General features: G+C 47.6%; 1 protein-coding gene and 1 long non-coding RNA gene across 4 annotated transcripts in view; one reads left to right on the forward strand and one right to left on the reverse strand.

The window, feature by feature from the left end:
* Nucleotides 1-15,038, forward strand: part of Gsdma (gasdermin A) — a 25,217-nt gene continuing 10,179 nt past the window's right edge. The window contains 2 exon segments of one of the 3 annotated variants that reach the window (NM_001443727.1): nt 1-147; nt 14,751-14,969. In NM_001443727.1, coding sequence (NP_001430656.1) covers nt 14,756-14,969 — 214 coding nt within the window. In that variant the 5' untranslated portion in view covers nt 1-147; nt 14,751-14,755. 3 annotated transcript variants of the gene reach the window in all.
* Nucleotides 5,587-15,038, reverse strand: part of LOC148003097 (uncharacterized) — a 24,074-nt gene continuing 14,622 nt past the window's right edge. Inside the window, exons 2-3 of the long non-coding RNA XR_015632075.1 lie at nt 6,472-6,562; nt 5,587-6,079 (exon numbers count right to left, since the gene is read on the reverse strand). This is a non-coding gene — a long non-coding RNA (uncharacterized LOC148003097). The remainder of the gene's footprint in view (nt 6,080-6,471; nt 6,563-15,038) is intronic.

Genomic DNA, 15,038 nt, shown 5'->3' on the forward strand with positions numbered 1-15,038 from the left:
GTCCTGCAATAAAGGCTGTTGAGAAGAGTCTGACCGTGTTGCATCTTCCTTGCTGGCCGAGGTGGGCGAGACAAACTGGTGGCCTGTACGGGGAACGAGGACATCCTCGTGGATTCAGGACTCTTCAAATCCAGGACGGCGACGTCGGTAAGTTCCCGGGTAAGGGATGACAAGTTCTCTGGAGGTAAGCAGAGACGGATGAAAGCCTTGGTTTAGAGGCTATAAAGTCTGTGGTCTACAGCAGTGTTGTTTCCAATTGATCCTTTGTGGGTAGGACTTGTAATTTTGTTTCTTTTCTTCTTTGTTTTCTTTGGAATTGCCAAGGTCCCAGACGGGAGTGCATTTGCTGGGAATAGCCAACAAGTGCCAGGCTACGAAGTCGTGTGTAGACAAACAGGTCAGCCCACCCTGCTCGTAAAACCACTCGTAAATAAGTGCATTGAGGGGTTGGGGATTTAGATCAGTGGTAGAGCACTTGCCTAGCAAGCGCAAGGCCCTGGGTTCGGTTCCCAGCTCCGAAAAAAAGAATAAAAAAAAAAGTGCATTGAGTATGGGAAACTCACATTCCAGCCCACTCCTGACAGCTCTCCAGGAACTCCTCAATCGGTGTAAGCTCAAAATCGAAAGGAAAATCCTGTTGAGCTTTCTTGATGAATGCGATCGTTGTGCTCCATGGTTTATAGTATCGGGATCTCTTACCTTGCAAGCATGGGACAAATTGGGAAAAGATCTGGATAGAGAAGCCACAGAGGCCAAGCTTAAACCCGAATCAAAACCTCTTTGGCGAATGGTCCGTGCCTGCTTAGAGGATAGACGATGTGAGGAAGCCGTTAGGACAGGTCAGAAAATCCTTGCAGAGCAACAAGAAAGTATGTCGGAGGGAGAAAAGGTCCCGAAGGAAGAAAAGAAAAGAAAAGGATACAAAAGGAACAGAGAGAAGGCAGAGATAAAAAAAGGGGATAATCAGGACCAGGAAACAAATAAGATATATCCCTCTTTAAAAGCCTTGACCTTAGGAATGTCAGATGATTCAGAGCTTAGTGAGGATGATGAGGCTGATCTCGAGGAAGAGGCTGCTCAGTATGAGAGAGAGAGAGATGATCCAGACTGGCCGCACGCTAACACCACGTGGCAATGAGGCAGACAATTAGGCAAGAAAGCGGTTATACCAACAGCACCTCCATATAACCCTCAACATAAAAGCATGGCGAGGCCTGCAAAAGGTACTTCCTTTTGCCCAGAGGTGTGGAAAGAGATGGGATTAAGTTTTCCAGTATTTCTGGATGCTAACGGGCATCAGTATCATGAACCCGTTGATTTTAAGACCATAAAGCAATTGGCAGAATCTGTCAGAACCTATGGGGTCAGTGCAGCTTTTGTTGTGGCTCAATTTGAGGCTATTGCTAGATATTGCCTCACCCCTGGGGATTGGGGGAGTCTGGCTAAAGCCTGCCTCTCCTCAGGTCAATACTTGGATTGGAAATCTTACCTTTATGAATATGCTAACACTCAGGCCGCCATTAATCTGGCCTCAGGAGTAGACCCTCAGAGACATTGGGATGCTGACATGCTATTGGGTCTAGGGAGATTCGCTCTGGACCAGATTGGTTATCCAGAACAAGTTTATAGCCAAATTAATGAAATAGCCATCAAGGCATGGAAAGCACTGCCTAATAGGGGCACAGTCTCCGGGAACCTTACCAAGGTCCTGCAAGGGCCCACAGAGCCGTTTTCAGACTTTGTAGCCCGCATGGTAGAGACCGCTACCAAGATCTTCGGAGACCCTGATATGGCCATGCCTCTCATTAAACAGTTAGTGTATGAGCAATGTACAAAAGAATGTAGGACTGCTATAACCCCATTCAAACATAAAGGTTTAGAAATTTGGATGAAAGTCTGCAGGGAACTGGGAGGACCATTGACTAATGCTGGCCTAGCGGCAGCTGTGATACACTTAGAAAAAACCGCCACCACGGATACCTGTTTCAAATGTGGCCATAAAGGGCATTATCGAAGACAGTGTCCTGAAAGGAATAAGGGGAGAATTAGCGATAAACCCAAGCAACCTGGACTATGTCCACGGTGTAAGAAGGGAAACCACTGGGCAAATGAGTGTCGATCTGTGAAGGACTTGGATGGCCAACCCCTATTGACAGGATATGGTGGTGCACGACCAAAAAACGGACAACGGGGCCCATGTCCCCAGGGCCCTCAAATATATAGGGCTCTGCAGGGCGATCCTAAGGATCCTTTGCTACAATTTTTTACTGAACATCCAGTGATCTTTCCTAAGGTCACTGCCTCAGAGCCTTTGTCTGGAGCGTTAGATATTTATACAGATGGCTCCAAAACAGGTGTAGGTGCCTATATGGTTGATTCTCAAGAACCAGTCTTAATTCAATACAGTCCAGGCACCCCCCAAATTACAGAATGTAAAATTGTATTGGAAGTTTTTAAAAGATTTCATGATTCTTTTAATTTAATTTCTGACTCTGCTTATGTAGTTAATGCTGTGTGCTCACTTGAAATTGCAGGGCCAATTCGGTCGACTAGTACCATATGTCAAATTCTCTTAGAATTACAAAAATTGATTTGGGCCAGAAAAAATAAATTTTTCATACAACATATTCGAGCCCATACTAATTTGCCTGGTCCCATGGCCAGTAATAACGCCCTGGTGGATGCTAGTACTCGTAGAGAGTTTATTTTTCATGCTGCTCCGGTTGATCTCGCTAGAGAATTTCATCAAAAGTTTCATGTTCCTGCCTTTACTCTTCAACAAAACTTTAAAATCTCTAGAGCTACAGCCCGTGATGTGGTGTTACGTTGCCAGAATTGTGTTCAATTTCACCACCCTCCTCAGGTGGGGATGAACCCTTGTGGTCTGATCCCGCTAAAACTTTGGCAAATGGCTGTCACACACATATCTGAATTTGGAAATTTAAAATATGCTCATGTTTCTGTTGATACCTGTTCCGGTATTATACACGCCACTCTGATGACTGGTGAAAAGGCTCGTAATGCCATTAGTCATTGCTTAGAGGCATGGGCAGCCTGGGGAAAGCCTGATAGTCTCAAGACAGACAACAGGCCTGCCTACACTGCAAAGTCCTTTCAGGCATTTTGCCAGACAATGCAGGTCGGTCATACTACAGGATTACCATACAATCCCCAGGGTCAAGGAATTGTGGAAAGAGCACATCATACCTTAAAAGAGCTTATACAAAAACAAAATGAGGGGGGCTGGGGATTTAGCTCAGTGGTAGAGCGCTTACCTAGGAAGCGCAAGGCCCTGGGTTCGGTCCCCAGGTCCGAAAAAAAGAACCAAAAAAAAAAAAAAAAAAAAACAAAATGAGGGAATTGCCAGCAGCAGAACACCAAAAGAACAACTTTCTTTAGCTCTTTTTACTCTAAATTTTTTAATTTTGGATGCGCATGGCCACTCTGCCACAGATCGCCATGCTGCTCCTACACCTGTGACTAATGCAGAAGTAAAGTGGAAGGATGTCTTAACTGATGAATGGCGTGGCCCAGATCCCGTGATTTCAAGATCTAGGGGAGCTGTTTGTGTCTTCCCGCAGAATCAAGAAAATCCAATTTGGGTACCTGAGTGCTTGACTTGAAAATTGCCTTCTGCTCTTCCTGAAGATGAGACTACGAGCTCTACTATTACTACTGGGAATGGTAATCCAGGTTAATTCACTCACGCTGTTGGCTATTGCCAGATCCTGGCCAGTACCCATGCCAGTTCATAGCAATTCTACTGTTTTGCCAAACTTTTTCTCCACCTCCTGTTTGCGTGATGTTCCCTGTATAGTGCCAAATGGAGAAATGCCCCAACGGTATGCCGCCACTAATGTTTCTCTGTCGCATACCTTATGTTTTACTGTAAAGAACTCTTCCCTGCCCTGTGTTTGGTTGCGTAGAGCCACATTAGCTAATTGGTTGGATCCTATGAGCGGCAGTACAATGGACACCGGGATCATCCTGGCTGCTTTGAGTCAAAATACCCAGGGGGTCTCTTCAGCCAGCGGGAACACTTCAGCCAATAGTTCTGCTGATTTGAACATTACAACACTGATTATGATGCATAATTGTAGCGTTCCATCACGCCCAGGGCAAGGTAACTATACACAGGATAACTCTACCCGTCGTAGAGTCTTACCCGCTTGCCCCCCATATCAAGAGTTCCCACCTGATTTTACCCCATGTCAGAGTCCATTTCATAGAGCAAAACAAATCTTGCCAGGATTTGAGTTTTCCCCACCTCTTAGCAAAACACAATTTAATTGGAAACAGAATAAGTCTGGCATGGGAAATCTCTGGCCTTGGTTTCAATGGGTGCTGTCCAATGAACAAGGGGCATATACATCCCTGACCCCCTTTGCTAGGTTGATGGGTGAGAACTTCACACTGTATAATGTTTCAGCTACCAGAAAAAATGATACCAGGTTGATCAATATTCAATATAATAGCCTCTTGGCAAATGACACTGCCACTAGTACCTCAGTATGTGTTAGATCACCTTTTTTCTTTCTGATAAGCACTAGTGTAAGCAAGGATGTTTTAAATTGTAATAGCTCTGATGTAGTCTGCTATTTAGCTGAATGCTGGGATGGCACCAACGACACCGCAGTGATGGTTAAGATTCCCTCCTTTGTGCCAATCCCAGTGGAGGCAAACCCAGATAGCTTTCCTATTCTTAATTTGCTAAGAGCCAGAAGAGATTTTGGAATTACGGCAGCTATAATTTCAGCTATTGTGCTGTCTGCTGCCGCAGCTACTACAGCCGCAATAACCATGACTAAACAATGCAGACGGCTGAGACTGTCAATCAGATTGTAGAAAGAACTGCAGTGGCGCTAGAGATACAAGAAGAATTTAATACCCATTTGGCATCTGGCCTTCTATTAGCTAATCAAAGGATAGATTTAATTCAAGAACAAATTGAAGCACTGTATCATATGACACAGCTGTCCTGCATTTCCTCCCTTAGAGGTTTATGCATTACTCCTTTGCAAGCTAACTTTTCTCAGCATTCTCAACAAAGCAAAGAAATCTCGAATTATCTGAAAGGGAACTGGTCCATGAAAGCAGAGCAACTATCAAGACAATTGCTGATGCAGATTGCTGTCCTCAACAGCACTATGCTGGACCCCATCACAGTTGAAGACTTTACCTCATGGATTACCAATGCTTTCTCCCTTTTTAAGGAGTGGGTGGGCATGTTTGCCTGGGGAGCTATTGTCCTCCTGGGATGCAGAGTAGGTCTGGCTTATTGGCCGTTTAAAAAGACAACATGCCAGACACAAAGTGGTTGTTTACCAGGCTATGATCGCCATTGAAAATGGTGCTTCTCCCAACATATGGCTGGCCTCTTTGAAAGATTAAGAGTTCACCCTAGATCATTTTTGTCACTGTCATGTGGAGTCATTGTATCCAGAGACGGGCAACTTTCCTCGAGCTCGGACCAACCTAAGACACGGGGCCCAGTGGTGATAGGGTAACCCAACGACGGATAATTCCGAGTCATTGTCAGGAACGACCTAAGACAGGAGCAATGACAAGATTGACGTGACACCCAGATCTAGACCAGTCATTTTATTAAACAAAAAAGGGGCAGATGTAGGGAGAGGCGCGGTAAAACAAAGATGGCGCCAACATCCAGCCCCGTCTGGATGTAAACAACTTATCGAGCATGCACAGGCTTGTCTCCTTGCCAGGGCGGCCATAGGATGAGGTGATCCGGCGCCCTCCTGTGGTGAACAACAGTACTGCACATGCTCGGGTTTGCACCTGGCGTCAATCTGGCCGGGGTGGTACCATGCTAATAAGGTTGTTCATGCTCCGCCAATCCCTGGAGGACAAGTAGCAGGGGTGATAGTGGGGTGATTCGTGCTCCGCCAATCCCTGAAAGACAATTAGCATAGCCCCAGCCTGTTGTGTATATAAGGTGAGCGCTTTTGCCTCTCGAGGTCCCTGTATCAGCAATGAGGTGGTCCTGCAATAAAGGCTGTTGAGAAGAATCCGATCGTCTTGCGTCTTCCTTGCTGGCCGAGGTGGGCGCGACAAACAAGTACTAAATTGTCATACAAAAAGGAAAGATAGTTTATCAGCAAAAGCACAACAAATAAAAACTCACGGTAAGGGGCTGGAGAGATGGCTCAGGGGCTAAAAGCACTTTCTGCTCTTGCAGAGGCTGTGGGTTTGAGTCCCAGCATCCACAAGTCAGTTTACACCTGTAGTTCCAGTTCCAGGAGATCGGATGCCCCCTTCTGGCCTTTGAGGGTACATGGTGCTATGCATATACAAAGGCAAAACCCTCCGAGACATAAAATAAAAACAAACATTAAAGGCAGAGATTAGCAAGATGGCCTGGAGGTAAAGCATTTGTTCTGCAAGCGGAAGGCACTGGGGCTAGAGCTTGGATGTCCTGAATCTTTGTAAATGTTGGGTGGCATGGTGACTTACCTGTAGTCACAGCATTAGAAGGTGAGGACAGACTCACTGGAGCAAGCTGACTAGTAGACTGGTATTGAGGACTTCAATTGAGAGCCCTTGCCTTGATGAATAAGAAAGAGACCAATCAACAAAGACTCCCAAAACTACCTTCAAGTCTCCACAAGTGCATGCAAGCGGACACACATGAACATGCATGCACATGGATACCACAGACACGCATTCTCATGAAAAGAAAAGGATTTCTTAAATCGTGAATTATTATTCAAGGGCTTAGAGAGATGATGGCTCAGGAGTTAAAACCATTTTTTTGTTCTTGTAGAGAAACCTGGATTCAGTTCCCAACACCCGCATGTGGCTCACAGCCATCCATAACTATAGTTCCAAGGGATTTGATGCTTTCTTCTGGCCTCCCCAGGCGTGTGTGTGTGCTTATGCACATATGTGGCATATAAATATATATGCAGACAAAACACTCATATACGTAAAATAAATAAATCTAAAAACTGTGTTCGAGCCAGCCAGTGTGGCCCCTGGGGTTTCAGGATAAGCCTGAGACTACAAGAGGACAAAATTGAGCTTGAGGTCATCTAGCTGTCATGGATGAATCCTCCAACAGTCAAAAAGCATGGAGGACTTCAGGGCTACCTCGCCGGCTCCTAACAGGCTTCTGTACTGAACTTAGGTGTTTGAGTTCTAATCCTTGCCGGGTTCTGCTCACCCCTACCCCTAGAGTCATCAAGGATAAGGGTGGAGCTGAATTTTAAGATTTTTGCTGCCGGTCACTCCTGAAATCGATGACTCTCTTAGTGCAAAGTGTTTTGGGGGGGGGGGTGTTGTTGCTCATTGGTTCTGTTTTGCTTTCCTCTGCAGACGGAAACCATCCTAGGCCAGAATGTCTTCCAAGTAGTAGCCAGGTTCTTCTACTCATGTCGGCATGCTCAGGGACCTCTGGATGAGGAGTTGACAACTAAGCCCTGATGGGATTTTGTTTTCTGGCCTTTCCACATATGCAAACAGCTGGTTGTGGTGGCAAACGGCTGAAATCCCAGAAGTCAGGAGGCTGAGAAGGAGGATCGGTAGTTCTCAACTACATGGAGAGTTTGAGGCCAGAGGAGGCTATGTGAGACCCCGTCTAAAAACAAACAAAAGCACGCACGTGCGCGCGCGCACACACACACACACACACACACACACACACACACCCCAGACAAGTTTCTCTATACCGAAAGCCAAGAGCCTTGCCACATAGCTCTGTGACCCCTAGTATTTCTCCATGTTTTGTGCACGGGCCAACAATAGCCACTCTTCAGATGTTTCATCCTGCTGCAACTGTGGTTAGAGAAAGTGGAGCCTAGGGATAGGCCTGGCTGAGACCCAGTCTCTTCAGAGAGGGTCTGGACGCTACGTCCCATTGAGCAGGTCTAGCAATCTCAGCTGAGAAGGCTGTGCCTCTCCCACCAGCCACAAGGAGCTCTGACACCGGTCACTGCCACACCCTCAGGTGCTCAAGAAGGTCCCGGGGGCCAGCTGACAGAAGAGGTTTCTAGAGGTTGGTGCGGATGCTAACAGTAGTCTCTGTGTTTCTATCAGCATGTGAGATGGGGAAGGGTGGGGCGGGAGAGGATGAGGGAGAGAAAGGAAAAGAGGGAAAACAACAAGCTGATGTGGTAGGGTACTACAATCCCAGCACCCAAGTGGCTGAGGCAGGGGAGTTGGGAGTTTGAGGTCAGCCTGCATTATATATTAAGGGGAGAGGGGGAGAAGGGGAGAGAGACACAGGGTGGGGAGAGAAAAGGAAGAGGGTAGGGGAGGGGAGGAGAGGTGCAGAAGCAAGCTGAGAACTTGAGTCTCCGGTGTGAGATATAAAACAGCTTCCTCCTGCCCCAGCATCTCCCTCCAGGCTCTTTTCCTCATCTTGCCGGAGAAAGTCTGGGAATGTGTCTGTGTGAGGAGTCGCTGCCCTCAGCTGCTCCGGCCGGCTACCCAACATCCCACAGCACACTTGTCTCCTGCATTTCAGAACCCACTCTGCCTCTGACTTCCAGACACCAGAGTTCCCCATTCTTGCCAGGATCAGCAACTCCCATCCAGACTCTTGTGGTCTGCTTTCCATTCCTTATGCTAGCCCCCTCCAAGGGGTGAAGTCAGCCGCAATGAAAGGAGAAACGTGATAAGGAAAGAAAGCTCTGTCCTGCTGCCCAAGTCTGTCCTCAGAGAGCTCTGGGACAGAAAGAGGCATCGAGTTTTCCAAAGAGCACGAAGCTGGGGACTTCCTCCTTTTCCCATCTCCATGTTCCAAGTAGCAACACATACATGCATGTATGCATGAATGCATGATACATACATACACATGCACATACGTTATGCATGTATACCGAGAATCCGGGATGAGCCTCTGCTAGCATTTACATAGACTGACCACCAGAGGGCGATAAAGATCAAAGCCTACCACCAACTGCAGCACCACGCCCTCCCACAACAGTTTTCAGTTTGGAATTAAGCCATTTTAATTGACTTCGAAAGTTTTCTAGGTTTGTTTGTTTGTTTATTTTGCCCCTCCCCCCTCTCCCACCCTCAGGTCTCTAGCCTGACCTCAGGAATTCTTACAGGAGCTGGAAGGTGGCTCAGCTCACGTTAGGCAGCTTCTACCTATGGTAACTCCAACTCCAGGGGGATCCCACGCCCTTGGCCTCCATGGGCACCTACATACACATGCACACATTCACATAATTAAAAACAAAGGCCAGCCTAAGGGCTGGAGAGATGGCTTAGCAGTTAAGAGCACTGACTGCTCTTCCAGAGGTCCTGAGTTCAATTCCCAGCAACCACATAGTGGCTCACAACCATCTGTGACAGGATCCGATGCCCTCTTCTGGTGTGTCTGAAGACAGCTACAGTGTACAGTGTACTCATAGACATGAAATATGAATAAATAAATAAATAATCAAGCAAGCATTGGCTGCTCCTGCAGAGGACCCGGGTTTAGTTCCCAGCACCCATGTGGTGGCTCCTTACTACCTATAGCTACAGTTCGAGGGGCTCTAATACTGTCTTCTTGTCACACTTACGTATGTGCAAGTAAACACTCACACATAAAATGAACACAAATAAAATAAGAACTTAAAAGTTCTTATAGAGATAGGTGTAGCCAATTCAAGTTTTGTAGCCTCAAAATTCAAGAGGCCGAGGCAAGAGAATCGTGTTCAAGGTCACCCTTGGCTACACAGACAGATTCAACACACACACACACACTCACACACACACTTCTCACAGATTAGCCAAATTCATATATGTATGTATACATATATACACACATTTTTTTCAAATGCAAATTAAATTCTTGCCTATATTCCCCTGAACACAGAAAGTCTAACCTATTGTGTTGTTCTCTTCCCCGTGAGACAAGCCGTTATATAGGCTCAACAAAAGAAAAAAAAGAGCGGTTCACTTTCTGGATACTACATAAAAGTGGGAAGAAATACTTGACTCCAAAATTGTCCTCTGACTTTTACAAGTGCATCATGACAAGTGTAACTATTCAAACCACACACTCACACACACTCATAGGCTCACACACACTCACATTCACACATTCGCACAACTTGCACACTTACACTCACTCACACTCATACACACACTTGCACTCACACACACTCACACACTCACACTTATACACATTCACACACTCACACACATTCACATTCACACACTCTCACGCTCACACTCATATACTCACACACAACATACACTCACATACTCTCACACACTCTTACACGCATTCACACACTCACATTCACACTCACACTTACACACATTCACACGCTCACACATTCACGCTCACACACTCACATACACTCACACAATCACACTCACACTCTCACACTCACACACTCTCACAGTTACACACATTCACACTCATATACTCACACTCACACACTCACACACTTGCACGCACACACACTCACATACACACTCACACTTACACACATTCACACACTCACACATTCACACTCACATACATTCACAAACTCACACTCTCACATTCACACACTCTCACACTTACACTCACACGCTCACACTCGTATACTCACACAACATACACTCACATACACTCACACACTCTTGTCCTTACACGCATTCACACACTCACATTCACACAGTTACACACATTCACACACTCACATTCACACTCACACACTCACATACACTCACATACACTCACACACTCACACACACATTCACACTCATACATTCACACACACTCACACACTTGCACACACACATTCACACTCACACACACTCACACTCTCACATTCACACACTCTCACACTTACACTCACATGCTCACACTCATACACTCACACACACTCACACTCACACACTCTCACACTTATACACATTCACACACTCACACACTTGCACACACATTCACACTCACACACATTCACACACTCACACTCTCACATTCACACACTCTCACACTTACACTCACATGCTCACACTCATACACTCACACACACTCACACTCTCTCACACTTATACACATTCACACACTCACACACTTGCACACACACATTCACACTCACACACATTCACACACTCACACTCTCACATTCACACACTCTCACACTTACACTCACATGCTCACACTCATACACTCACACACACTCACACTCTCTCACACTTATACACATTCACACACTCACACACTTGCACACACACATTCACACACTCACACTCTCACATTCACACACTCTCACACTTACACTCACATGCTCACACTCATACACTCACACACACTCTCACTCACACACTCTCACACTTATACACATTCACACTCATACACTCCCCACACTTGCGCACACACACACACTCACACACACACCCCAGCTCCCACAGTAAATAAACTCCACAGAGGAGCTCTGGGATGGAAGATCCCAGGGCATCTGCGTGTGAAGGCCAACAGCTCAGAGATATGCCTGAACACACTGTATCTCCTCCTCTTTCCTTCTTCGAGCCCTCTAAGCCCGGAGCTTAGAATACCATTAGTCAGTCTGGGGAAATGGTGCAACAAGACAGAAATGAGGTGGAGGTAGGATAAGGAGAATGACATCAGGCTGGAGAGAGATCTGCATGGACACCAAGAGAAAGAAGCCAGATGTGAGGTCAGGAAAGAACCGAAGGGGGACTTGGGGACTTCCAGGAAAGACAGACAGACACATGTGTGACTTCACTCAGCTGCTGCTCCATAGATCTTTCAAAGATGAATGAGACAAGAAACCTTGGTCATCAGACACCAGAGGAAGATAGACTCTGAGAAGAGATTCCCATATGTCTGACTGAGGTAATTTTCGGTTTGGCTATCTTTGAAGAGCTAATTAAGAGATAGGCGTTTGCACAACCACCGGACTATATACAGGAGCTCAGGTGCCTACCAGTGTAATGAATTAAAGAAACAGAGACGGGGGCAGAAACCTAGGGGGAAAGAGAGAACAGATTTGCATAACACACCAACCACACTTCTGCACGTGTATGCTCACATAACAAAACCATCCTACGCACCCAAGCCCTCGACTCTGCCTCCCTTAAGGGAGATGAGCATGGACAACAACTAGAGCTGTCTCAGAGGCTGACAGCTATGCCAGAAGGGCATGAAGGGGTTGGGAATGGAGGCAAAAAAGGAATGAGGGATGGGGACCAGAGACGTGGGGCAAAGTGTTGAAGGAGGATTTGAGAGAGTAGAGTAGTAAAGTTTTCAAGGTGTTTTGCGGAGAGCGAGACTCTGTCCTCCTTCCTTCCAGCCCCCAAAGAGGTCTCGGGGAAGCAATTCTTCACATAGCCTTGAAGTAAGTCTCATAAGTTGTATTCTGGAGCCCTGCCCATGCCTGTGGAATCCTCTTTTAAATGATTTCCAATCAGCAAGGAAAGAAAGAGAAGAGAAGTTCCTGAATGACCTGCCGGGAGACAGCTGAATGCCCACGGCATGCGTCCTGGGCTGTCGTTACCGAGGCTGGGATCCGCCACTGTGTATGGGTGCGCATATATTCCGCATCCTTAGAGAAGCAGAGGTGCTTCTGAATCATGGGAGGCCATTCGAGCTCACTCTATCCTGCCTCCCCAGACTTCTGTTCATACTGGCGCCAAGCTACGCATGTGTAGCCAGTGCACGTATACACATAGAGAGAGGTAGCGATCAGGATGATGCACACAAAGGTGAAAGGAAGGTTCTCAGCTGCCCTGCTGTATGTGGTCCCTGAGCATACAGGATTTCTTATCATTTATCATTCCCACAAAGCCTCAGATGAGCTGCAGGTGCTTCCGGATGGGCCCTAATGACACCAGAGCATGATCCACCCTGTATCACTCCTGCACTCATTCACACACACACACACCCGACTCCCACTGCCTCCCTTGCTCCCCGTAGTCCACAAGCAAACTTTCAGTCGCCACTTCTTTCTGTCCCAGCCCTGGTTACACAGATACCTGCCTGGCATATCCCTACCCGCCCCCTCATCTCTTAGGAGGCCAGGGCCCAGGGCCTGAGGCGGGGCAAACTTCAAACAGGTTGATGCTGTTCTCCTGGAAGTGGAACAAAAAGGGGTGGAGTCATTGAGGCAGGCAGGGTCTGTGGGAGACAACATCCCCGCCTCCATGGACATATAAAGCAGCCTGTCCTGGTAGGGGATGGTCAGTCGTTCTCTCAACCTGTAGAAAGAACAAGTTCTGGTTCCTCACCACACACCCAGCTGACGGACAGGACCCAGCATCACTCCCTCCCTGGTAAGATCGATGACAGCTGAGAAGGCAGGGGGACATTCTGGGGATCTATGGGAAAGGGTGGGACCAAACGGGCATGGGATTTCTTATTCTTTATCATGGCCATAAGGTCCCCCTGGATTTCACTGGGAATAGGAATTATGGTAAACCTTAGAGAGAGAAGAGAGAGGTAGCCTTTTGAGTGCCTCTCTGGTGAAGGGCAGGTACTTCTAGGTACACTCGGTTGGTCCCTGGAGGGACCTATGCCATCCCAACCCTTCCAGGAACAAGAGCTAAAAAAAACACATTGTAGACAGACAGCAGGATGCCCCACACATCTGTGTGTGCACCTCCTGTTTCCCTGCCTCTGTCAAGTACCACAGAAAGGTGGGGCCCATGGAGGCTAACTGATGTGTCTGACCTCTTCCACCCACCAGGAAAATCTGGGTGTGTCTCCTGGACTTCAAAGACAGAGACCTAAGATGTCAACCTTTCGGTCCTTGCGGGTCCCACATTCTTTGGACCCTCTCCCCGCAGCATGTCTCTCAGGACCACATTCACTTTTCTATCCTTTCTAGCAGCACAGTGCCTGGTGCTGATGCTGCAGAGATGACTGAGGCCCATTTCCTGCCCTCCAGGAAGTCACAGTTGAGTAGGCGAGGCAGTCAGGTGAACAGGTGGTGAATTAGCAGGTGTTTCAGGTGTACCAGGTGCCTTGGGAATGCAGGCAGAGTCACCAAAGTGCCCAAAGGAGTAAAGGGGAGGAGTAAAGGGGTGAGCAGGAGAGCTGAGGGGTAACCAGGTGACCTGAGCTGAGTCTTCCAGGACGGATATGAATTCTTTCTATTGGAAAGGGGATATATCATAAGCAGTACTAAGAAAGGCAAAGAAGGGGGTTGGGGATTTAGCTCAGTGGTAGAGCGCTTGCCTAGGAAGCGCAAGGCCCTGGGTTTGGTCCCCAGCTCTGAAAAAAAGAACCAAAAAAAAAAAAAAAAAAAAAGAGAGAGAGAGGCAAAGAAGTAGAACCCGGGCAACTGGTCCACTTATACCATGTTGCTAGGAGGTGGGCGGGAGGAAAGTTCGGGGTACAAGGAAGTGTACCCTTGCCAAGGAATGGGCAACTGGGGGAGCTGCTCAGCTCTGACTGCCCAGGCTCCTGGGCCCAGTGGCGGTTGCGTCCTTTTCCTAGTGTCCCCAGGTGCTAGCTTCAACTGTGCCTTAGTGTGAGAGGGAGCTTCACTTCTGATGATGGCAGAGCTGGGCTCTGCGGCTGTGAAGAAACGGACGTGTGATGAGAAAAGAGCCCTTGGCAAAGAGGAGGGCTGGCATCTTGTGCCAGCCGTGTGAACTCTAGAACTCAGGATTGTCCATTACGGAAGGACGACTCCTTGGGCTGCTTCCAGATCCAGCATCCAAAAACCCAGGCAGCTCTAATTGTCTTCTCCCAACTCTAGGAGTGAAGCCTGGTGACAAACTCCTTACAAAGTCCTTGACTTTGCCCACCTTGACGTTCTCCATCTCCCTCTCCACAGAGACAATGACTATGTTCGAGAATGTCACCCGGGCGCTGGCTAGACAGCTGAACCCTCGAGGGGATCTGACACCCCTAGACAGCCTCATTGACTTCAAACGCTTCCATCCCTTTTGCCTGGTGCTGAGGAAGAGGAAGAGTACACTGTTCTGGGGGGCCCGCTACGTCCGCACCGACTACACTCTCCTGGATCTGCTGGAGCCTGGCAACACCCCCTCAGGTCAGCCTCTGAAGCATAGCTGGGCTCTAAAGGATGCCGTGGGACGAGGGCCAGCCATCTGGACGACAG

The sequence above is a fragment of the Rattus norvegicus genome, chromosome 10 (genome assembly GCF_021556685.1).
Source record: "Rattus norvegicus strain SHRSP/BbbUtx chromosome 10, alternate assembly SHRSP_T2T, whole genome shotgun sequence".
Lineage (NCBI taxonomy): Eukaryota > Metazoa > Chordata > Mammalia > Rodentia > Muridae > Rattus > Rattus norvegicus.